The 25,558-nt window shown below is 36.9% G+C and overlaps 1 protein-coding gene across 1 annotated transcript in view; it reads right to left on the bottom strand.

The window, feature by feature from the left end:
• Positions 1-25,558, bottom strand: part of LOC136035509 (actin-like protein 6B) — an 81,974-nt gene that overhangs the window by 34,123 nt on the left and 22,293 nt on the right. Inside the window, exons 3-5 of the mRNA XM_065717346.1 lie at positions 8,142-8,278; positions 4,633-4,825; positions 387-583 (exon numbers count right to left, since the gene is read on the bottom strand). Of these exons, the coding sequence (XP_065573418.1) occupies positions 387-583; positions 4,633-4,825; positions 8,142-8,278 (527 nt within the window). The remainder of the gene's footprint in view (positions 1-386; positions 584-4,632; positions 4,826-8,141; positions 8,279-25,558) is intronic.

Raw genomic sequence — 25,558 nt, 5'->3', positions numbered from 1 at the left:
TACATTTTAAGACCACAATGAGTGTAAGTGTTCTGTTCTGTTAGAGTTCATGTCAAAAGGTTACATTTTTATCCCTTTTTTCTTGGGACACTGAAGACGGCTTGGCATAGGTCGTTGCCAAATTATCCGTTTTTGTGTTTTCACTGGCTGAAACAACCCTGATATTCCCGGTTATTTTTTAATTCTGTTTTCTCATTTGTTGTTTCTTTTGTCAGAGGTTCCATTATGATTTTTTTTTTTTCCCATGTTAGGTCATTTTATCAATTTTATTTACAAGGCCAGTAGTATTTTAGAGTCGAAAAAATTACAAAAAATGAAACATTAAGAATAGTATTTCCATTACCTTCTAAGAAATAATAAGCAAAATAAGAAGAAAATAGTCTTACCTTCACCATATAGTCATGCCAGGATTTGGTTACTTCCGGTAGGTTGACTTTCTTCGTAAATTTCGGCGGGTCATTTTCATTGACAGCTTCCTTGGATCCAATTGCATACATAGGCGTCAGATCAGTACCAGATTCTTCTAAAAACTGACGGCATTGATGTGTTAGAAAATTACCCCCTAACGGGGATTTGACAATGCCTGTAAATATCAAAATAAGGTGTGTTTAACATAAAATTATAACTTGTTAATCCAACAAGCTCTTTCTTAATAGGGATTTTTTATGGGGAGGAAGAGGGCATATCTTTCATGGGAATGCAGGGATGACTCAATTAAAGCCTAGTCGATTAAGGACAAAGTTGCTTACTACTCTGCAATGGTCGTACTAAGAATTAACCGAACAAAGACCAATGTAATGTGTTCACATTCCTAGAGTCTTCTTCTTCTTCTTCTTTTAAACGGCAACAGCATATAGCATGTTAGAGAATTTGTACCTCTCGTGACCCTTTGTACCTCCGGTAACCTCATAACCCTTATGGATTCGGGGGTGGGGGGATCTGATCAGGAAATACAAAGGCGTATTCGTGTAGCCTCTGCCAGCTTTTCTAAGCCCAATAAATCAAAAACGGCATACAGCCGCTTGGAGAATTCCATCTCTTCGGTCGGCTCTAGGACAGGCATTGGCTGTACCATGTCAAAGCCGTTCCACATGACCATGCACAATAAACAAAAAACCTTTTTGAGAAATTAAGGATGCCAGGTGAGGCAGAGCAGCGTCTATTTCCCGGCAAACGAAAAGAGCAAAGTAAGCAAGAGGGGGCATGGTACCTAGTTTGAAATACTCTTAATATGGACGTGAACCTTTTCCATGTATATGTTTGAAATGTGATTCAAATTGGTTTGAATCACATTTTCATTCTTTTTTGGCTATTTTCCATTAAAAAAGACGTGCTGATTAGCCCCCACCTCTTTAAGCCCGATAACTTCCATGAACTTCAATCCAAAGGATATAATTAGACGATGAATGCAAACAAGTCAAAACCAACAGATGTCAGCTCCTTTCTCTTCAATTGATCCAACTGTCCATATTTCAGGCTGGAATCGGGTGTCTTTTAAACTTAACAGTATCCTATTTAGTTGGGTGGATTTGCCGTATTTTACTCTCAGCTGACGAAACCACTAAGCACATATTGTCTGAGAGTCAGCAAGAGTACGGGAAGACTATTGTCCTGGAACGTCTCAAGTTGCCTTCAAACGTCTTTAATCCAAGTGGAAAAAAATCCATATTTGTTCAATGTGACACCAGATTACTGCCTCTCCACAACAATAAAATGATTTTTGAAATAGTGATTGATATACCAAAAGTGAGATTAATTTACTAGTTTTCCCGCCGGTGCTTTAACTGGTACCAGAATCACTTACTGTATTATATCACATTGAAGACTCAGTAATGTAGCCAGATCAATGACGAAAGAGCCAGCCCTCAGTGTTAATAGCCCTCGTACCTTATGAACAAGAAGAAATATAGAAGTAAAGCATAAATTCCACAAGGCGTTTTTCTTGTTTACTTGATGTTTCAACGTCCACAAGGCTTTGAAACAGATCCAGGCGTTTTCCCGCCTCATCTAGAATCTGTAATTCGGACGTTCTGTGGCAATTTGTTTAACCGTAAGCTCCCTATTAACCTGTTGTAGCACAGTGGATTGATGCTCTACTTGGCAATACAGGGCCCAGGGTTCGATCCCCACCGCAGCAAGGTTGGGCGACAAGCTTGCTACTTGTTCCTGTAAAAACATCCAGCAACAGAAACGTCGATTCGACGCCCTATGCGCCAGCAATGGCTCTGGAGGATCTTTATCCTTATCCTTTTAAGCTCCCTATTTCCGCAGCAGCTGAGGTTGCAGAATCACACCACTGACTCTCACTGTACGTAAAATAATTTACGTCATCAGGACGTAACCACTCAGCTAAGGAGCTTTTCCTCTTTAGGCCACTGTAAACCGGCAATAATGAATGGAGATGTTAAGTGTAAGGAAATTCATTTTTACTTGACTACAAAATCTTTCAAATCACTAATTTACTAATTAGGTTGAATAATCTGAGACCTTCGGCTCCTTTGTGGGTGTCTAGCCGGTAAAAGTTTACTTAAAGTAAGTTTTTATTCCCTTTTTCAATATAAATGTCACTTGATTACTTAAGAGAGATTTACATACACTGTATTTGTCGTGCAAGATTCCATTATAATCTAGTTTTCTTTTCGAGTTTTAGCTGTTGAATTTAATTTTACTAATTATTTAGACAATAAACAAATAAAATAAAAAATGAAAAAAAAACATTTCATTTGTTCCAATCCATGTTTTCATGCGTTTGGTCGTATTTATTTAGGTACATGGTTCACCCCTCCCCCAATCTGTGAATCTCAAATAGTTGAAGAACTCACTTTCTAGTATCTATTTTATTTATTGCTATATTTCATTTGTTGTTGTCATGGTTTTCACATATTGCTCATGCAAGCTTTGCTTTTTATATCCTGCCAATTATTTATTCTATTTATACTAAAGCATTTTATTAATATTAGATAAGGGATGAGAGAAAATAATAGAGTAAAAGATTTACACTATTTTTTCTTTTGATTTGATTCAGTAAGGAGAGCGTTGGCTTGATTCACATAATAACAGAAAAATTACTTCATATGAGATACAAAGGCCCGTGATTTTGGGTCAAACTCACGGGCCTTGCTTAGATCAGACACAAAACAATGTTTAGTAGCTAAACGTTAGAGTAAGTTAAAATCATTACAGTTACTCAGTTAAACCGATAAGAAACTAATATATGTCTTTGGCCCTTTACACTGTTGTCACCTTTATAATATCATCAACTCTAACCCATACTAAAGCCTAAAAGTATACCAGTTGTTAAGCCGTTCTCTGCTTTGGGGAATACAGCTATTACTGTAGTCAATAGCCTTTTAAGGACCTTACAAACAGATCTGAATACTCCTTTGTACCTTTTGTCGTTAGGTCCATTCAATAAGTGACTGTCTTTGCGTTTTTTTTTGTGATTATAAAAGCTGTATGAGTTAGCGTTCATTTTTGAGCCCTATGACTGCTATTTAAATAAACAAACGCAGATACTAATTTAAATAGGGCCTAAAACAGTGTTTAGTAATTTAATCATCTACAGGTAGTTTAAAAGCGTTGGTACGTTGCACTTTACCACGCTATGAACGTTACTAGGTTACAGAATTAAAAAACAAATACATTTTTTTAGCCTGTTCACCGTTTACGCTATTAACTGTTTGGCACCATCCAGAACTATACTGCATATCTAACGACCTACTTCTTGCTATTAGTCAAACCCATCCAAGTATACATGGGGCTTAAAACGGTATTTAGAAACTGAATCAGTCTTAAGATGATCAAAACAGTACAGATTTACACGTTACCACATAACCAGGCTAAAGCATTAAAAACCAATATGATTCTTAAACCGTTTCAACCCTGCTCCAAAGTCACTTTGGCAACACCCGGCACTTTAATACACATTCAAGAAGTATTAAAAAAACATTAAGCTTGTAATTCAAACTTTCTAAAAAGATTCGAGTCGCATATGCTTCACTTACATCTAATATCACAAATCTTAGTCGGTTTATCCTTTTCAAACTTTACAACAGTCTAACTATGCCCCATCTTCTTACTACGTCCGCCATTTGGAAATTTGTTTTCTGCTTCAAACAAAAAATATTAACTAAATCTATTTTAAATTTGCCAAGTATCTACTGCATCTACCTCCTTGGACCAGTAATTCTTCTCTGGTACAAAAATTTGAATTGATTCTGCCTGCAAACATTATTGATAAAAGATTTCAAACCCTCCACTTGAAACCTCAACCACCAGTGGTTTTCCCTCTTCGTATAGTATGCAGCTATGCTGTATTTGTTGATTGTTATCTCTCTTTTCGTTGTTGCTTATTTTCTCTTTTTATTTTTTGTCTTACTCCGTCACTGGGGCTGCAAACCCTCCTTTGTTTTGTTGACGGGTCGGAAATAAATTGATTGATTATCGACTAAAATCGTGCTACTCGAAGGCGATAGCGTCCAACTCTCTCTAGGATAGATGCAACAGCATCAAAAGGTTTTGTATTTAAAACAGTGTTAAGCTAAATTAAAAACACATTATACTTGTGTTTTCCAATAAATATATATAAAATATATATATCTACTATTATTGACTTATTTAGCTTCCCCTTACCTTGGGTGAGAACGTAGCCATCGTGGACTGGAACAGCAGAGGTATGAGTTGCTCCTGAATCAACGACAATGCCAGTACTTCGACCATTGGCGAAGGCAGCCAAAACAGCGTTTTTGACAAGAAAAAATGCAGGGATGTTATATTTCTCAAACATAATTTCTGTCAGTTTTTCTCTTTTACTTTTGACGTTCCACTAAAATGAGTGCAGCTTAAGAAAGTAAACGAGGAAAAATGAAGAAAAAGCAGAATCATCGAGAGATTGTATACATCAGAGCGTAAAGGTAACAAAAGGCAAAATATGAATAACAAAATTACAAAATAACAAAAGGCAAAATAGCAAACGAGCAAAAATGAAGAAAAAGCGAATCATTGAGAGCTTGTATACATCAGAGCGTAAAGGCAACAAAAGGCAAAATATGGATAACAAAATTACAAAATAACAAAAGGCAAAATAGCAAACGAGCAAAAATGAAGAAAAGCAGAATCATTAAGAGCTTGTATACATCAGAGCGTAAAGGTAGCAAAAGGCAAAATATGTTGAAAACGTCTGAAATAGCTGGAGAGACCAGCTAAGTCCAAAAAATATTTTGGCATTAAATTTGTCTCACCCTGTTTGCATTGCTACTAACTTTGTTAGAGTTAAAGAACACAAGGGCCTACAATAATGAAAATAAAATTAAAAGGTGACCAATTACACACTTGGACTTGTAACACTAAAGATTGTTTTTATCAAACAGTTTGTCGTAGTAAAGACCAATCAGTGTCAACAGCAATCAAAACACTAAAAAAGGAAATTTGGAAGCATTATATACATCAACATTTTTAATTTTATGTTTATTCAAATTGTGCAAAAACTAAAAGGTTTAAAGTTACATTAGTAACTTAGTAGCATAGGTATAGTTGTATAGTTTCAGAAAACAGGGGGTGGGGACATCCCAAAAAAGTGATTCAATCGTCGTGAAAATTGCAAGTTCAAATTCTGAATGTCTAAGTTTTTCGCGTCACGAGTGTCTATTTATTTGTTGTTATTTTTTCATATCAACATTGAACCAAGTTCAGGAGAAGTCTTTTTTGAACGAAAATCCCAGGCTCTAGTGCCGATAATTGGCACTAAAAGTTCAATGCAGAAAGTAGTTGGAGGACAACTAGGCTCCCTTTTACGACCTTCTCCTCTCTGGGGCTCATTAGCTAAATCGTTTCAAAATCTCAAGAAAGCTAATTTAATAAGAAAGGTTGAAATTCTAAAAAAAAACTCATCCTATGCAGCCCCTGGGAAAAAGGCCTAAAATATGGAAGAATTTTAATTTTATATAAAAAGACTAATGAATGAATCCCCAAACAAAGATAGGCTTGGAATACATAGTTGAATTCGGATATTACAGATATTTTACGAAAAGTGCTTTATGCTTTCAAAAGACATTTCAGCGAAACGACTTCGACTTACGTAAAAGGTTAATTATAAGCAAGAAAATTTAATCAGCAAATCGCATTAGAAAATTGAGGCGCAATACCTATCTGAATTTAAATCATGCACAAATTTTAATTTGACAGAAAAAATATAGTATCGATACCAGATTTATCCAGCATGACTGACGTACTGTATTCCCACCTAAAACTATGATCATAAGGGCTGGTCGAATCGAGACAACTACTTCAAATATTTTTAGATGAGTCTGTCAAACGTAAGTAAAGAAGTTGTAATTCCTGGTTCAATTTTTTGTATAAAGTGATCGAAGGGGCGAATCTTCTTTGAGCCTTTCTAGCCATTTTTACCCAGGATTGAAAAGTTATCGCAATGACTCGGATAACGAACTTATCATAATTTTAAAATAACGAAACATACAAAGGTCAAGCATACAGTCTTTAACATTCTGGTAAAATCGATTGACCCTATTATTAACATAACTCCATAAGCAGTCCAGTATTCTAGGATCAAAATATGCACTATTTCACTGACTACTTTACAGATATTTTATTGTTCAAATTTTCCACCATCATTTGAATAAATTTAATAAATGGACTTTAGAATCAAATTGCTTGCAGTCCAACTCCTCCTGTTACATCCAAACTTCTTACCAAGAATACAAGAGAGCTAAACCATTCTAGACTAACTAGCACGGTAGCATATGGTTATCACTAGAATTCCAGAGTGTTATGCGCAGAAATCTTCAAGTCACTATTTTGCAAAATCGAGGAATGAGCATCAACAAGTCATTTTCTTTCGCGTGGAATGAAATTTTCGGGAGAGTTTTCAGTACACTAGCGACAAAGAAGCAAAATCTATGTAAACATAACTAGCCCCAGATCAAGCAATTAGTTACGCATAGACGAGTCCAGTCTGCGTTATACTCAATTCCCCCTGGACTGGTCACATTTGATTACATAGCCATAATCAACATTATTGTTTAGAAAAAGGTACCTGCTAAAAATTTTAGAGGGTTGCCGTCAGATGTTTTTGTTACAGAGTATTTAAAGAACTATTACTGGCTGCAGTATCAAGAAGCTTTTTAGCCAGTTATCTAGCTCGAGAAATCCAACAGAGCTTAGAAGACATCTCCTCAACTAGAAAGTGACTGCCTGCAGAAACAAATCCAATCTAAAATGATTGCATACAAAATCCATAGGAAATAACAATATGTAGGAAGTTGCAGATGATATACCCGTTCACGGAGGCTAAAGTCAGTATTCCGACTCTGACCGTTTGTTCCAAGTTCTGAAAAATTTCCTCTGCTTTTTATTTTGTTTATTCTCCTTATATTTTCTCATGTGTACGCTAGTGAACTAAGTATGGATCAACCGACAAAGTTCCAACGTCCCGTAATAAGTACTTCTCTCCCTCTTCTTTCTTCTTTGAGACAAACTTGACTCCAACGGGACCTAATGTGTATTCCAGTTGCACTTTGTTCCGATATCTCTTGGCTCACACAACAAAGATATGTTCGCTCAATTGTGTTTTCCTCAGCTGCTAGCAACCAAAGACATGTTGACAAGAATTTCTAGATCCAGGCTATTCCCACTTTGACTTTTTTTTATGCACAAATACATTTTTAGACCTAATGTTCAATTTCTTTTTTTATACAAAAAAAGGTACTAACCCCAGACAAGTAAAAAAAATAAATAAAAATAAAAATAAAAAACGATTGAATGACCCCCACCATCCATTTTGCTACTTGATGAACAGTATGATTCTTCCTATACGACCCTGGTATACAACACTCCAATAAAGGATTTTGTGATTGAAGAATCAAAGCCCCTTGTCCCAGTGAAAGAATAGCACTGATTCTGATACTCTCCATTTCCTATACTTTCTGGCTCTCATCACCTAGTAATGGATGTTTTGGCGAAGTATTTTTTTATTTGAACATGAGTAATGATGCTGTTACCCCCCTCCCCCCTACAAAAAATATAGTGTCATTTGTACTTCAGTTAAAAAATATATTATTCTTACTCTTAAAATGATCGAAACAGGGTTCAGAGAAGAGAAACATTAAAAAAAAATTATATCTTACTGGTGCTTCAGACATCAAAATCGGATGATACTCTGGAACAGACTTAAGACATGATTTGTAAACATAGTCCACAACCTTTTCAAATACATCCCAATCCTCGATCATGCCATCTTTTAAATAATTTGCCACTTCAAGCCCTAAATAAATAACAAATATGTAACATATGTACAGTTGTAAATATGTAACATAGTACATTTATTAGGTGTAATGTCCCACACCTATATTTTCGTGATGTTATGCCGCTGATAGCTAATAAGACCAATGGTAAGACACTAGAGGGTCAAGGAATCCAAAACCATGTAACATATTTGAAGGAATAAGTTTAATCAGTATATCAAACTTTGAACAATTAAAATTTAAAATTGAAGCTATTTAATCAATTAGCTAATTTAAAAGTGCGAGAAAATATTGTTATTAAATAAAGGGAGTTAATTAATCTCCAGCAGTAATTTTGTCAATTAATTCATGCAATTAATGAGCGGAGATGCTTGCCATACAAGAATTTCAGTGTTGCCAATTTATGACAGATACTCTATATCTGGATAAAGTCCTACTTGAGCAATATAATCCAAGTTAAAACATTCCAACCGTGGGTCTGCTAATTAAAAGGTCACAACTTGGTATCTTCTTAACGTTCGAGCAAAATAGTCATAGGTTCACTGAACAGCAAACCCGTCATTGCTACTCAACATGAGAACTAAAAACTAAGGGAATAATTTTTGAACAATCTTACAGAGAGAAGAAATTCCCTCTCTCTGTGGAGACATGCACTCCTAAAAATGGAAGATAGTGGTTCAACAGAAGTGATCTCAGACTTCTCTTGATATGAGAACTTCAAAATAACTTATTATTTCTGTTAATCATGGTTGCAGTAACAGTTGCAACTTAGTAGAGAGCGAAACACAGCCTATAGTGACCAAGAGTTTAAAAATGCGTCTTTAAAAAACTATCTAGCGAGGAAAATTGTCATTTGTAGCTTTACCTGGAATGGTATTTATTATTTCGATGAAGTTTAATAATAAAACACATTTTTTTTTGCAACAAATTTACGGTATTTAAAAAAAAGCATGAAACCACTTCAAAATGGTACCGGATCAAAACAAAAAGTACACTATTGGAATCACTAATGTCGAAAAGCCTATTCAGGAAACTTAAAGACCGTCATCTTGAATAAAAAGGAAAATCCGTTTTTTGCATAGGTAGCACTGATGTGTGACACCCTTCACTTACCTTGGTAGTATTATTAGTAAAGACAGGGAGAGTCCTGAAGATCCTAAAAGTAGGATAACCAAGGCTAATGGTGTTTTTTCACAGTAAAAAAAAAAAAAAATGTAGGAAGAATAGAAAGATAAGTCTGCAAACCAAAACTAGAATATGGAAAACTACAGTGATGACAGTGGTCAAGTATGGTTCTGAAACGTGGGCACTCTGAAAAGCGGATGAAGATTTGCTAGATGTTTTCAAAGAAATTACCTACGGATTGTTCTGGGTACTCGTATGACTGACCGTATTTTAAACAGTAGGTATTAAATGAACTGAACTAAACTCATAAACACGTAATTTGAAACAGCAGATAGTATAAAGGTATTTGCCCTTGCTCTAATAGGCAAGACGCTTTAGTTAAAATATAACAGCTATGCTGTTTTGTGGATTTTCGGCAAATGGTCGTCGTTCATCCACGAAACGTGCCCTAGCCATCTCAACTTTTCTCTAGTTACCGCCCTAAACTGGGATTAAACCACACTTTTCGTAGCGCTTTCTGTTTGAATTACGGTCAGTCAGCTAGGTACCCAGAACAATCAGTAGGCGATTTCTCTGAAAACATCTAGTAAATTTTCATCTGCTTTTTGAAGCCCCTATGCTTCAGAACATCTTGGACCACTGTCATCACTTCACCTTCCAATATTATAATCTTGGTTTGAAGACTTATCTTCCTACTCTTCCTAATGTTTTTTTAATTGTGAAAGCACCTACTATAGTATTGGCTATTCTACTATTAACATCTTCCCTGCTTCAACCGTCTTTATTAATAATACTACCAAGGTAAGTGAAGATCGAACAAATCAATCTTTTCGTTACCCAACGTCACCTTTTCATGTTCATTTATTCCTACCCTTAACAACTTAGTCTTCTTAACATTAATTAAATAAAAAAAACAACAACAAGTTTTTAAACTGAAAGTAATGAACGATATTAAAACTTAAAACGAACAGAAATTACTCCGTATATAAACGGGGCTGTTCCCTCCTCAACGCCCCACTGTTTACGCTAAAGTTTGACTCAGATAACTTCGAAGACCACACTGCCTTTCCATGACGAAAGTAAAACAGTTCAAAATAGGGATGATACCTTTTAAATGACAGTGAATAGATATAAAATTATTTAACTGGATATTTCCAACACATATACAATGTTCACCATCAGCAGTAAACCAAAAAACAGTTTTACTGCTTTTAGTTTTTAGCTTAGTTTTTAGTTTTACTGCTGATGATGAACACTGTATATGTGTTCGAAATATCCAGTTAAATAATTTTATATCTATTCACTGTAATTAAAAAGGTATCATCCCTATTCTGAACTGTTTTACTTTCGTAAAGTTTGACTCTTTCAACTCTATTTTTTAAAACAGTAAAAAACTTTAGCGTAAAGAGCGGGGCGTTGAGGAGGGAACAGCCCCTTTCATATACGGAGTAATTTATGTTCGTTTTAACTCCTGATTTAATACGAAACCAGCTACTAACCTCATTTCCTACCTTAGCCCTTAGCAGTGTTATTCTTGTACATAGGACTAATCACTTTAATGTATTTGTCTGGTATACCATACAAGGATAAGACCTTCGCATGCTAAAGTGAGGACCATAAGTGTTTGATAACTCACCACTTCTCAATTATTAAGCTAAGAGTGAAAATTTGGTCGACACATCCTCTACCCTTTCTAAAGCTACACTGTTTTTCTCTTATATCTTTGTCTACAACATCTCTCAGTCTAAAAAGTATCATATTACTAAGTAATTTTCTACGTAGAGAGACCAGGCTATTGCCTCTATAATTACCATACTCACTCTCATCACCTTTCTTATAAAGTAGTTTAACAAAGGTTTCCCTAAAATCGCTAGGTATATCCCCCTTTTCAAAAATCACATTCGTAATCTTCAGTAACTTATTTCTCTGGGTGGCTCTGAGGTTACTCAGACGCGCCATATTTAGGAAACTCATTTACCTCACTATAAGAACCTGGTGCCTTATTATTTTTCAATCCTTTTAGTAGTGTTGCTAATTCTTCCTTATAGAACAAATCTTCCTTCAAAGCCAAGGTATTAAAAACATTTTCATTTTTCTCTGTATATTTTCCTGCAACTCGGTTTAGCACATTCTTATGTTCTCTGGCCATCTCTCTTTAACTCTTTCCTTATCACTAATTATGGCTCCGTTCCTATCCTTAACTGGGACCAAGTCCCGATTAACTACTCCCTCTCAAATCATTAACATGTCAGTACAATATTTTTCTATTATGCCGTCTATCTGCATCTTTCGGATACTTCCAATTTTATCCACAGCCTACACTTCACGACGTCCTTAGTTCATATTTTAATGTTTTCTCTACTTTCTATACACTCCTTTTGTTTTCGTATGATCTATAACTCAGATAATTCTAGTGCAAACCCATTCGCCTCTCTATCAAACACGATGCTTTTTCACTGATATTCCTAGCTGCGCTCTAAACTTTATTTCCTAAGACACCATCAACAGCTTCATAAACTGTTTTCTCAAGATTATTCCATCCCTTTTCTACATAATAAAAAATTTGAACTCTCCATGTTAGTTTTCAACTGCTCCTAGAATATCAACCCACCAAAGCTTTGCAATGGCACGCGACTCACCGTAAAAAAAAAACAATGGAAAACCTAATTGAGGCTACAATCTTGACAGGGCCTTTTGAGGGTGAGGCTGTTCTTATTCCTCGCATTCCCATGATTCCAACGGATCTGCCTTTTCAATTTGAAAGATTGCAATTCCCAATTCGATTAGCATTTGCAATCACCATTAACAAAGCTCATGGTCAATCATTAGAAAAATGTGGTATAGATCTTAATACTGATTGTTTTTCCCATGGACAATTGTACGTTGCATGTTCAAGGGTCGGTAAACCTGACAATCTATTTATATGCAGCGACAACTGGACAGCGAAGAATGTTGTGTATTCGCAAGTTTTACGCAGTTAATTTGTATTGTATCTATCTATCTATTTATCTATATAAAAACGAGTTGTGTGTATGCATGTTTGTTTGTTTGTAAAAAGAGCGTTTGCATATGACTTCATTATTAGTACATAAGGCTTTGTATATGCACAGACAATGGGAAAGCCAAGAATGTTGTATATTCGCAAGTTTTACGTAGTTTAAAACACATATATAAATCTATCTATCTTCACAGGTGGTACACAGGGACACAACTACAATGGCGCGTAACGACTTAAGCGCACGGGGGGATTTGGGGGCGCGAAGCGCCCCCACCAACTAGGTGTTGGGGTGGCGCAAAGCGCCACCCCAACAGCTAGTAGAAGATATAATCTGGCGTAACAGACATAACAGACAGACAACCTATTTTTATATATATATAGATTACAAAAGGTTTCTATATACAGCAATTTCCTTTACACAGCAATTAAATAGGTCTCTATTATATTCTTTTAATTTTTATTTGAGTTTATTAGGCACTTTACAATAATAGATAACACTGCAACCCAGGTGTTCTTTAAGATAAACTTCACTAATTAGATATTCAAAATACCCTGCATGGTCTAATGGTTAGGAAACCTGGCTCTCACCAACTTTGACTGAGTTCGATTTCCGGTATGGGAATTTTTTTTACCTATGATGATTTCCTAAAGAAAATAACATAGACTTTTTTTTATTAATAGTTGTTTAAAGCCTGTGTGGCGCAGCTGATAGCGTGTTGGAATTTTACTCTGAAGGTCGCAGGTTCCAATCTTACCGTTTTTACACATTTGTCAAATTAAAGTCTAAACAAAATTTCTATTAATGACTACTACATGAGATCCTCTTTACTAACACCATTTATGATGAACTATAACGATCCTTTATGTAACTTAAATAAGGAAAATAATAAAAAATCTATATGATGATTCCTTATAACACTTCAGTTACAATGGACTACAGTTCGTTCTTTAATGTAGTTAACATAATTTCACAATAAACTATATTGATCCTTTATGTAATTATCGCTTACTAGCTGTTGGGGTGGCGCTCCGCGCCCCCTAAGCCCCCCCGCGCGCGTAAGTCGTTACGTGCCATTGTAGTTGTGTCCCTATGTCCCACCTGTGTGAGAACTAAAATAGAATAAATTATCTTGTCGAAAGATGAACGTATATAAATATTGCATTCACTTATTACGTCTTATATGACGTAATAAGTGAAATTAATTCTAAATTTTCAAGTATTTTTCTAGTTTTAATTAAAAAAATCTAAGATTATTGTTCAGACACCATAAACATTTTTGCAGTTTGCATAATAACTTTGGTGATCCTGAAATGAGAACTAAAATAATTTTTTTTTTACGGAAATAAAGCAGAACGTTATAGAGATAAGCGTTAGAGATAAGTTTAGGAGTCGAGCCGAAAAAAGGTTGGTTCCATGAGGCAAGCAGAAGCTAATAACATTTTTGACTACAATGTTATAGAAAAACGTAGTTTTTCGTAAAAAATGATTTTGTTTTGAAATTATTTTTGTTAATTATGAAAGGTTTTAAATAGATCAATTTCCTTTCCTGAACGAGTAGTAGTTAGAATTTTTGCGCAGACACCATAAATATTTTTGCAGTTTAAATGCTTTCCTGAACCGAGAACTAAAATAAAAAAATGAATTTTTTTTCTAAGGAAATAAAGCACAACGTTATAGAGATAAGTACTTTAGGAGACGAGCTAAAAAAAAAAAGTTTGGTTCAAGGAGATAAGCATAATATTTGCTACTACAGAGCTATAAAAAAACAGTTTTTCGTAAAAAATTTTTTTCGTTCTTAAAATTATTTTTGTTAATTATAAACAGCTTTTAAATACATCACTTTCTTTTAAAATGAGCCATTATACAGCTTTCTATGATTTTCTAGTGACCAGCTAGCCGAGGAGAAAAAACGGAAAAAAATGGCGTACATGAAGAACATCGTGGTTCCAGCCAGTTTTCTTGATTTTCAAGCCAATATATTTCCCAATTGTTGTTCAAGCCAAGTGACGGTAAGTTTCCTGAATAGGGGTTTCGGACAAAGTGGTTCTATTAGTGTACTTGGTTTTTTTTTATATCTAATTTTAGTTTTAGGAGTAAGGACTATTTTATTTTCTACTATGGGGCGTGATTGTCTTTTACTAGGTTGCTAGCTACCGCTGCAACCCGGATAAAGCAAAGAATAAATCAAGAAAATACTAAGAACAAACAGAGAATACAGTAGAATAAAACCTACTTATTTTGAACTCCTGAAGTGAGTCATCTTTAAAGATGATGCCCGGGGGCTGACCAGGACACTTTGTTTTGAAGGAGCTGTAAAAACCTCGAAAAGGGACCACTTGATCAGATATTGAAAGTCCTAGTGCCCTTTTAAGAGTAAAAATTGATTGGAGGGTTTTCAGCTCCCCCCATGCCCATCATTTTCCCATACACATCAAATCAAAATTTTGAGATAATCTCAATCTTTCGATCCTGCCATCTTTTAAATAATTTGCCACTTCAAGCCCTAAATAAATAACAAATATGTAACATATGTACAGTTGTAAGTAAATATGAATGAATGAATGAATGAACTTTATTACCCGTAAAAGTATAAAAAACACAAAGTACGGAGTATCTATCTATATATATAAAAATAAGTTGTTTGTGTGTTATGTCTGTTACACTATGTCTGTTACGCCAGATTATATTTTCTATATATATAAAAGAAAACAAACTAAAATGTAAAAACTGGGAATTGCATAAATATTTCGAAATATTTTGACCATAGATTAAAGTAATTCGAAAACCTTAAAACAGATACTTAAAATATTGAGGTTGGTTTATTATAAATTGTTGAGCTATAGCAAGCTTGGCACGTGAAGAGGAATTTTTAGTATAGATCTTAAAATGGTAGAAGAAACAGCCGAGGAAGCTGCTCAAATAGTTAATTCAAAGAGAAATTTTAGTTTCTCTTAGAAATCTACAATGGCAGAAGAAACAGCCAAGGAATCTGCTCAAAGGGTTCATGCCAAAAGGCTTGCGGCTAAAGAACGCAAAACCGCGCAGTTAGATGAAAATCCACCTGGACAGCAAGAGTCAAAACGTATCAAAACTGAAAATGATAGCGATGATGATTAGGTTTTTGATTTTGACGTGGATAAGGTCATCAATGCCCACCAGATTTTAGTTAAAAAAACAAAGGTTCGGCGATATTTATTTACGTCTGAAAAATAAAGAAGAAAAAGAAAACTGAAAAAAGAAAAATGGTAAAAAACTAAAAAAAAATTAAAGAGAAAAAACTAAAAAAAAAATAAAAAATTAAAAAAATTAAAAAAAAAAAACCTAAAAAGAAAAAACGTAAAAAAATAAAAAAGAAAAAAAAAATAAAAAGAAAAAAAGCAAAAAAACTAAAAAAAAGAAAAAACTAAAAAAAAACTGGGAATTGCACAAATATTTCAATATATTTTGACAATAGATTAAAGTAATTCGAAAACCTTAAAACAGATACCCCAAATTTTGAGGTTTAATATAAATTGTTGGAACTTTAGCATGCTTGGCACGTAAAGATTTTTCCAAGTGTCAATGTTAGAATGAACATTGACAAATTGAAGAAAACAAATCAATAAAAAGAAGAAACTAAAAAAAAGAAAAAAACTAAAAAAGAAACTGTATTTATATATATAAAAATAAGTTGTATATATGCATGTTTGTTTGTGGGTTTGCATTTGACGTCATTATAAGTATATAAGGCTTTGTATATGACGTCATTATAAGATGCCACTACAGACCGGGACACCGGGACACAATTGACGACCGGGACACAGGGAATATAAATGACGACCGGGACACTCAAAGGGAAATTACAGACCGGGACACCGGGACAGAGGGAATATAAATGACGACCGGGACACTCAAAGAGAAATTACAGACCGGGACACCAGGACACAAATGACGACCGGGACACAGGGAATATAAATGAGGACCAGGACACAGGGACACAACTACAACGGGGACGCCGAGGGCACAGGGGAATATATAAATGACGACGAGGACACAGGGAATGTTCGATTAGCAATCACCATCCACAAAGCTCAAGGGCAATCGTTAGAAAAATGCGGTATAGATCTGAATACGGATTGTTTTCCCATGGACAATTATATGTTGCAAGTTCAAGAGTCGGTAAACCTGATAATCTATTTATATGGACAGACAATGGGACAGCAAAGAATGTGGTATATTTGCATGTTTTACGTAGTTAAAAATATATATATATATATATATATATATATATATATATATATATATATATATATGAAAAAATATATAATATATATATATATATATATATATATATATATATATATATATATATATATATATATATATATATATATATATATATATATATATATATATATATGAAAAAATATATAAAAATATATATATATATATATATATATATATATATATATATATATATATGGCGCTTCGCGCCACCCCAAAACCTCGTTGGTGGGGCGCTTCGCGCCCCCCGCGCGCGTGAGTCGTCACGCGCCATATTAGTTACGCGCCATTGTAGTTGTGTCCCTGTGTCCCACCTGTGAATAGGGATAGATATATATATATATATATATGTTTATAACTACGTAAAACATGCGAATATACAACATTCTTCGCTGTCCCATTGTCTGGACATATAAATAGATTGTCAGGTTTACTGACTCTTGATTATGCAACATATAACTGTCCATGGGAAAAACAATCCGTATGCAGATCTATACCTCATTATTCTAATGATGTGTCCCTGTGTCCCGGTCGTCATTTATATATATCCCCATGTGCCCCCGACGTCCCCGTTGTAGTTGTGTCCCTGTGTCCTAGTCGTCATTTATATTCCCTGTGTCCCGGTCGTCATTCGTGTCCCGGTATCCCAGTCTGTAATCTCGCTTTGAGTGTCCCGGTCGCCATTTATATTCCCTGTGTCCCGGTCGTCATTTGTGTCCCGGTGTCCCGGTCTGTAATTTCTATTCGAACAATCCCTGTGTCCCGGTCGTCATTTATATATCCCGCCTGTGCCCCCGGCGTCCCCGTTGTAGTTGTGTCCCTGTGTCCTGGTGTCCCGGTATGTAAATTCATCAGTTGACAAACATGAGGTCAGTCGACAAACAACTTCATGACACATACAGATCAAACCTTATAATGACGTCAGTCGACAAACATGACGTCAGTCAACACACAAACATGACGTCACCCGACAGACCCACACACACAGAGACAACTTATTTTTATATATATAGATACATATATATATATATAAATAAGTTGTCTGTGTGTTATGTCTGTTACACTTTGTCTGTTACGCCAGATTATATCTTCTATATATATAAAAATATGTTGTATGTATTTTTGTGTTGAGGGTTTAAATGTAAAAACTGGGAACTGCATAAATATTTCGAAATATTTTGACAATAGTTTAATGTAATTTGAAAACCTTAAAAAAGATACTTAAAATATTGAGGTTTATTATAAATTGTTGAGCTTTATCAAACTTGGCACGTGGAGATTTCTCTAACTGTCAATGTTAGAATGAACATGAACAAATTGAAAAACATTGAAAAAGATAGAATGTTACTAAATCCTACAACAGAAGAAAAAGCCGAGGAAGCTGCTCAAAGAGTTAATGCCAAAAGGCTTGGGGCTAAAGAACGCAAAACCGCGCAATTAGATGAAGATCAACCTGGACAGCGAGAGTCAAAACGTATTAAAACTGAAAATGATAGCGATGATGATTGGGTTTGGGATTTCGACTTGGATAAGGTCATCAATGCCTACCAGATTTTAGTTAAAAAAAAACAAAGGTTCGGCAATATGTTTTACGTCTGAAAAATAAAGAAGAAAAAGAAAACTGAAACTAAAAATGTAAAAACTGGGGATTGCATAAATATTTCAAAATATTTTGACAATAGATTAAAGTAATTCGAAAACCTTAAAACAGATACTTAAACTTGAGGTATATTATAAATTTTTGAGCTTTAGCATGCTTGGCACGTGAAGATTTTTCCAACTGTCAATGCTAGAATGAACATTGACCGACAGAATTTGCGATTGCTATATGTCACTTGGTTAATACCAAGTGCCATAAAAATGCCATAGGTGCCATAGGTAATGTTGTATATTCGCAAGTTTTGCGTAGTTAAAAACATATATATATATCTATCTATATTCACAGGTGGTACACAGGGACACAACTATAATGGCGCTTAACTAATATGGCGCGAAAAAAACTAAAAAAAGAAAGAACCTAAAAAGAAAAAACTTTAAAAAAAGCAAAAAAATAAAAAAGGTAAAAAACTAAAAAGAAAAAAAAGCTAAAAAAAACTACAAAGCTAAAAAAAAAGAAAACTAAAAAAGAAACTATATCTATATATATAAAAATAAGTTGTTTGTAGGCATGTTTGTTTGTTTGTGGGTTTGCATATGACGTCATTATAAGTATATAAGGCTTTGTATAAGGCGCGTAACGACTTATGCGCGCTGGGGGGCTTGGGGGGGGGGGGGGGGCGCGAAGCACCCCCACCAACTAGGTGTTCGGGTGGTGTCCCACCCCAACAGCTAGTATATATATATATATATATATATATATATATATATATATATATATATATATATATATATATCTATATATATATAAAAATAAGTTGTCTGTCTGTGGATCAGGTGACGTCATGTTTCTGTGTCGACTGACGTCATTAAATTAGTTGTCGTCATTTTTGCTATGACGGTGACGTCATTAATGGTATTTAAGACATGCGTTCACGGAAAAATGTTTAATTGTAAAATGACTGAAGAACCTACAATGGCAACAGCCGAGGAAGCTGGTCAAAGAGTCTATGCCAAAAAACTTGCTGCTGATAGAGAAAGTAAGAAAAGAAAGCGTGCCGAGGAATCACAAGAACAGCAAGAAAACAGGCTTGCAACTGATAGAGAAAATAAGAAAAGAAAGCGTGCCGAGGAATCACAAGAACAGCAAGAAAACAGGCTTGCGGCTAAAGAACGCAAAACCGCGCAGTTAGATGAAAATCCACCTGGAAAGCGAGAGTCAAAACATATCAAAACTGAAAATGATAGCGATGATGATTGGGTTTGGGATTTTGACTTGGATAAGGTCATCAATACCTACCAGATTTAAGTTAAAAAACAAAGGTTCGGCGATATGTACTTCATAGTGACGCTGAAAAATAAAGAAGAAAAAAAACTGAAAAATGTAAAAAACTAAAAAAACTAAAAAGAAAAAACACTCAAAGATAAATTACAGACCGGGACACAAATGACGACCGACACAGAAGGAATATAAATGACGGCCAGGAACCTCAAAGAAAAATTACAGACTGGGACACCCGGACACAAATCACGACCGGGAATATAAATGACGACCGGGACGCAGGGAAACAACTACAACGGGGACGCCGGGGGCACAGGCGGGATATATAATTGACGACTGAGACACAGGGATTGTTTGAATAGAAATTACAGACCGGGACACAAATGACAACCGGGACACTGGGACACAGGGAATATAAATGACGACCGGGACACTCAAAGAGAAAATACAAACTGGGACACTAGGACACAAATGACGACCGGGACACAGGGAATATAAATGCTATTTATATGCACAGACAATGGGACAGCGAAGAATGTTGTATATTTGCATGTTTTACGTAGTTAAAAATATATATTTATATATATCTCTATTCACAGGTGGGACACAGCTACAATGGTGCGTAACTAATATGGCGCGTAACGACTTACGCGCGCGGGGGGGCTTGGGGGGGGGGGCGAAGCGCCCCACCAACTAGGTGTTGGGGTGGCGCGAAGCGAGTTGTGTGTATGCATGTTTGTTTGTTTGTAAAAAGAGCGTTTGCATATAACGTCATTATTAGTACATAAGGCTTTGTATATGCACAGACTTATAAATATAAATGCTATTTATATGCACAGACAATGGGACAGCGAAGAATGTTGTATATTCGCATGTTTTACGTAGTTAAAATATATATTTATATCTATCTCTATTCACAGGTGGGACACAGGGACACAGCTACAGTGGCGCGTAACTAATATGGCGCGTAACGACTTACGCGCGCGGGGGGGCTTGGGGGGTGCGAAGCGCCCCACCAACTAGGTGTTGGGGTGGCGCGAAGCGCCACCCCAACAGCTTATATATATATATATATATATATATATATATATATATATATATATATATATATATATATATATATATATATATATATATATATATATATATATATATATATATATATATATATATATATATATACTAGCTGTTGGGATGGCGCTTCGCGCCACCCCAACACCTAGTTGGTGGGGGCGACCTAGTTGTGGGGGGTATAAGTAGTTTATAGTGGGGGCGACCCCTTATATGTTACATAATTAACCAGTATTAATATGGAAAAAAGGCTGCAGAGGGTCATAAACGTATATGTAACATAGTATATATATATTTATAGGTGTAATGTCCCACACCTATATTTTCGTGATGTTACGCCGCTGATAGCTAATAAGACAGATGGTAAGACACTAGAGGGTCAAGGAATACAAAACCATGTAACATATTTGGAGGAATATAGTAGGGGAAAGATACAGAAAAAAATGGTCGAACCAGGAAAAAATTGGTACAGAAATTATTTTTGCACCACTGTGTTCCGAAAAGAGAGCTCTACAACATATCAAAAATCTAAATCGTCATCCCGTTGCGAAATTCCCTTTTTTTCACGTTTTTTGCGCCTATTTTTTAGATATTTCCAGAATCCGAGAATGAGGAACCGTGAAAAGAAAAGTAGTTTATTGATGGTTTCCCTTTTAAGAAACGATTGTTTTTGTGCTCTTTTATTAGACAGTAACATCACGTTTAATCATTTAATTCTTTTTTATGTTTTTTTTTTTGTTTTTGTATGAAGTAAAAAAAAAAAACAATAAATAAACCAAGCAACACACGATCACGGGGTATTTTTCGAAGAGGAGCACGAATTTTTCGGTTCAGAATGAGGGTTTTCGTTGTAACATTCACCGACAGCTCACTTATTCCCAGTTCTCTTTTTTAGATGGCTGAGACCGCAGTTTTATGTCCCCTTTGTGAACGTTCAATAGACACCTCAGAATCGTCGGTACTGGCAGAAAAAGGAGCTACGGCGATCAATGAAGCTAGCAAAACGAGAGGTACCAGCATCTCTGTCGAGGCAGGGAACCAAGTCCATGTTGCTTGCAGAAAGACTTTCACAAACAAAATATACCTGTCGAAAATTGAGAATGAGAGACGACGAACCTTGCAAGAAAAGACGGAAGCAGAAAAAGTGGTACTCCGATCACGGACTCCAAGTTTCAACTTCCAAGAGTGTTGCTTTTTCTGCACTACAAGGATAAATCTCCACACTACCCACAGAAAAGGGCACGAGTGGTACAAGGTTCAGACTAAAGACTTTGAAGAGAGTATAAAGGCAGTGTGCAAAATCCGTGATGATGATTGGTCAAATAACGTTTTCCGCCGAATATGTGCAGTGTCAGACATGCACGCAGTTGACACAATTTATCACGCAGCCTGTTCTTCCACGTTTCGATTCTTCCAGCCAGATTTGCGACGCAAGAACTTTTTGGAATACTCGAAGATACTGAGCCAGATAAAAAACGTCCAAAAAGGGGGAGGCCAGGTCACGATGAAAGATATCAGGCGTTTTTGAAGCTGGCTACTTTTTTCGAAGAAAATGACGAAGAACAGTATACAGTCAGTGAACTTGTTGCTAAAATGGGAGAGCTTTTGAATGGGACAGACCTTGAACCGTACCGTAACAAGTACTTGAAGAGCAAGCTTCTGGAATATTTCAGTGACCAGCTAGTATTTGCAACTATTGACGGTAAGGCTGACGTGGTGACATTCAAAGAAAAAGCATCAGCGATACTCCAGAATTTTTATTACTAGGACAAAACCGATAACGAAGAGAGTGAGAAAATCAAGCTTATTAGAGCAGCAGCAAAGATTATCAAAAGTGATATGAAAGGACTTCCAGCACAGAAGGAATCATATATGACCGCAAAGCGGATTTCTTCTGGAGAACAGCTGGAATGCTCTCTACCTGATAGCCTAATGGTGTTCTTAGATGAAATATTCGTTGGAACCGATATTTCCTTCAAAGTGCTTGCCATTGGCAATTCCATCGTTCGAGCAGCTCGCCCACGTGCCCTCATTTGTCCACTGCAACTAGGCTTAGCAGTGCAACTGGATCACCATTTCATGTCCAGATTTCTTATTGACACTTTACACAGCCATGGATTCTGCTCCTCCTATGCTGAAGTCCAGAAATTTAAACGCTGTGCATCAGTCCATGATGAATCTAGCCTTGCAGGAGTTACCTCCGCACATGCTGTGCAGCATGTAGCTGATAATGCAGATCGCGATGTTTGCACGATGGACGGAAGAAACACTTTCCATGGGATGGCTCTGCTAGCAACAGTCACGCCTCTTCTCATTAACAGCCGATCGCCCATTCCGAGAGTTGAAGTTTCATTAGATGAAGTAGCCCAAAAAGGAAAAATTCCCATCTACCCTTACCGCTTAAGTGAGACAGTGCTTTCAAAGGTGCAATATGAGAAGATCCCTGGCAAAAATTTCAACGACCCGTATGCCTCACACGATCAGCTCTGGTTAGCTACCGGGTTCCTGAATGTCCCAAGGTCGAGCTGGAATGGATTCATGCAGTCAGTTTTCTCTAACCAAATACATCATGAAACGGGAAACCTTCGCAGCAAGGCAAGCGTCTTATTTTTGCCCGTGATTGACCTCCCGTCTAGCAGCGAATCCTGCCTTTACTCAACCTTGCGCTTTGTAGCTTCACAAGGCAGAACCTACGGATTCACACCCGTTCTCACATTTGACCAGCCACTCTGGTGGAAGTCTATGAAGATCCTCAAGTCCGACACGACGAATGAGCTGAGTAGTATTGTTCTCAAGTTAGGCGGTTTTCATTTGATGATGAGTTTCGTCGGATGCATGGGACACCTCATGGAAGGTTCTGGTTTGAAAGAGGTTCTGGAATTGGTATACGCGACTGGTGCAGTGCCGCACATTCTTTCTGGAAAAGCGATTTCTAGAGCTGTTCGAGCTCACATTCTGGTGAGCTCGGCCATATATGCTCATCTCCTCGAAGAAGAGCAAGCGACGCTGACGTCTCTAGACATGTCTACTGTCTTCGCTAACGTACTGGATGGATACCTCCCACCCGAAGATCTCAGTCATGATCCCCAGCTCAAGCAACTTGAAAACTTTCTCAAGCAGAGACGCCAAGACCTGCTGACTCAGAGAACTGCGAATCTCTGGTTTCAGTATCTTGACATGGTTGGGATACTGCTTAAGTTCATACGTGCCGAGAGACTAGGCCTGTGGGATTTGCACCTACAATCTGCAGTAGAGATGCTTCCGTTTCTAGCAGCATCTGGACATAACCTCTATGTCAAGTCGGTCTGGATATGCCAGCAAGAGATGGCTAAGCTTCAAACTAGTCACCCACCAATCTTCGAAGCATTTAAACAGGGAGGTCACATTATTAGAAGATCAGAGCGACGCTGGTCTGGGCTCTCGGCAGATCTTGTCATCGAGCAGGAGTATATGAGAAGTCTGAAAACATCGGGCGGTCTTACAACTGGAGGTGGGATGACAGAACAGCAGAGAGCCATTTGGGTTCTGTCAAGACCAGCATGCCTGGAGATCAACCTCTTGATGCAAAATTTGACAAAAATTGGTTACTCGACAAGTGAGCAGCACCGCGACATGAGTTCCAGTAGAAAGGAGCGTGACTTCGACGATACCCAGAAGCTCGTCGGATACTTCGGAGAATCTTCTCCGTTCAGAGGTGACAATCAGCTTAGAAACAATGCCAACGGCATAACTTCTTCCCAAGATGTTAATGTTGACGAGGCCGATGTGGCTCGAAAGTTGATTCTAAGTAAGATGACGGGGAAAACCTTGAAGGAGCAAGTCTTCAAGAAAAAAGACCAAGTGACCCTAATGAATGCCAAAAAGGCGGGGTCCTCTGTGGTAGCGCACATAGATCCGGCGCTCCTTTTCCAGCGGTTTATAATAGTAGCCCAACGAACTGACCTCCGAGAAGAATACTTCAAGTACGAACTTTGTACGATTCCTCCTTCTCTTTTCGAAAGCGATGGCCTTATGAGAAAAGCAAATAAGCCAGAGCTTGCAAAAGCGATCTTTCTGGCTTGCGGGATTGAGACTCAGTCACCCTCAAGACCTGCTTCTGCGTGTAACATCGTCTTGGATGGTGGTTCTCTTCTACATCGAGTTCCAGGGAAGGTAGGGTCAACCTTCAAAGTCATCTTTGCTTCATACGTCCATTACGTACAAGCAAGGTACCCTAGTGCGATCGTTGTGTTTGACGGATATGAAGGTGGTCCAGCAATCAAAGATGCTACCCATTTACGTCGAGCAAGGATGGTTGGCCGCCAAGTCTTTTTCACCGAAGAGATGACCCTCTGCATGAAGAAAGAAGAGTTTCTTTCATGTAAGACAAACAAAGGACGTTTCCTGAAGCTGCTCGGCAACCATTTGGAAGCCGTTGGTTTCCGAATTTTCCACTCGGAAGGAGACGCCGACGTTCTGATTGTAGAAAAAGCCGTAGAAGCTGCTAGTCTTACAGACACAATCGTGGTTGCTGATGATACTGACATCTTGGTTCTTCTGATCAGTCGATCAGATTCGCGTTCCGGGCGTTTATATTTCTCACCTGAAGCTAAGTTTGGCGGTACTAGTTCAGCTTGGGATATTAGTGAGATGAAGCAGAAGCTAGGAACAGATGTCAGCAATCTGATACCGTTCTGTCATGCCGTGCTGGGTTGTGACACAACCTCTCACCTTTACGGAATAGGAAAGGGCAAAGCCGTTCAGCTGCTACTTTCCAACAAGAGTTTCAGGGACAGCGCTGCTATATTTGGCGACAAGCTCGCATCGCTTGACGATATTGTGGCAGCAGGAGAGCGAGAATTGTTGATACTGTACGGTTGCCCTGATGTTTCGAACCTGGAAACTGCCAGAAAGCTAATCTTTCACAGAAAAGTGAGCACTGCCACCACTTTCGTGCATCTACAAGAACTGCCACCGACTCAGGC

This window comes from Artemia franciscana, chromosome 14 (genome assembly GCF_032884065.1).
Source record: "Artemia franciscana chromosome 14, ASM3288406v1, whole genome shotgun sequence".
Lineage (NCBI taxonomy): Eukaryota > Metazoa > Arthropoda > Branchiopoda > Anostraca > Artemiidae > Artemia > Artemia franciscana.
The sequence above is the reverse complement of the archived record's forward strand: the minus strand, read 5'-3'. Positions and strand labels throughout refer to the sequence as shown.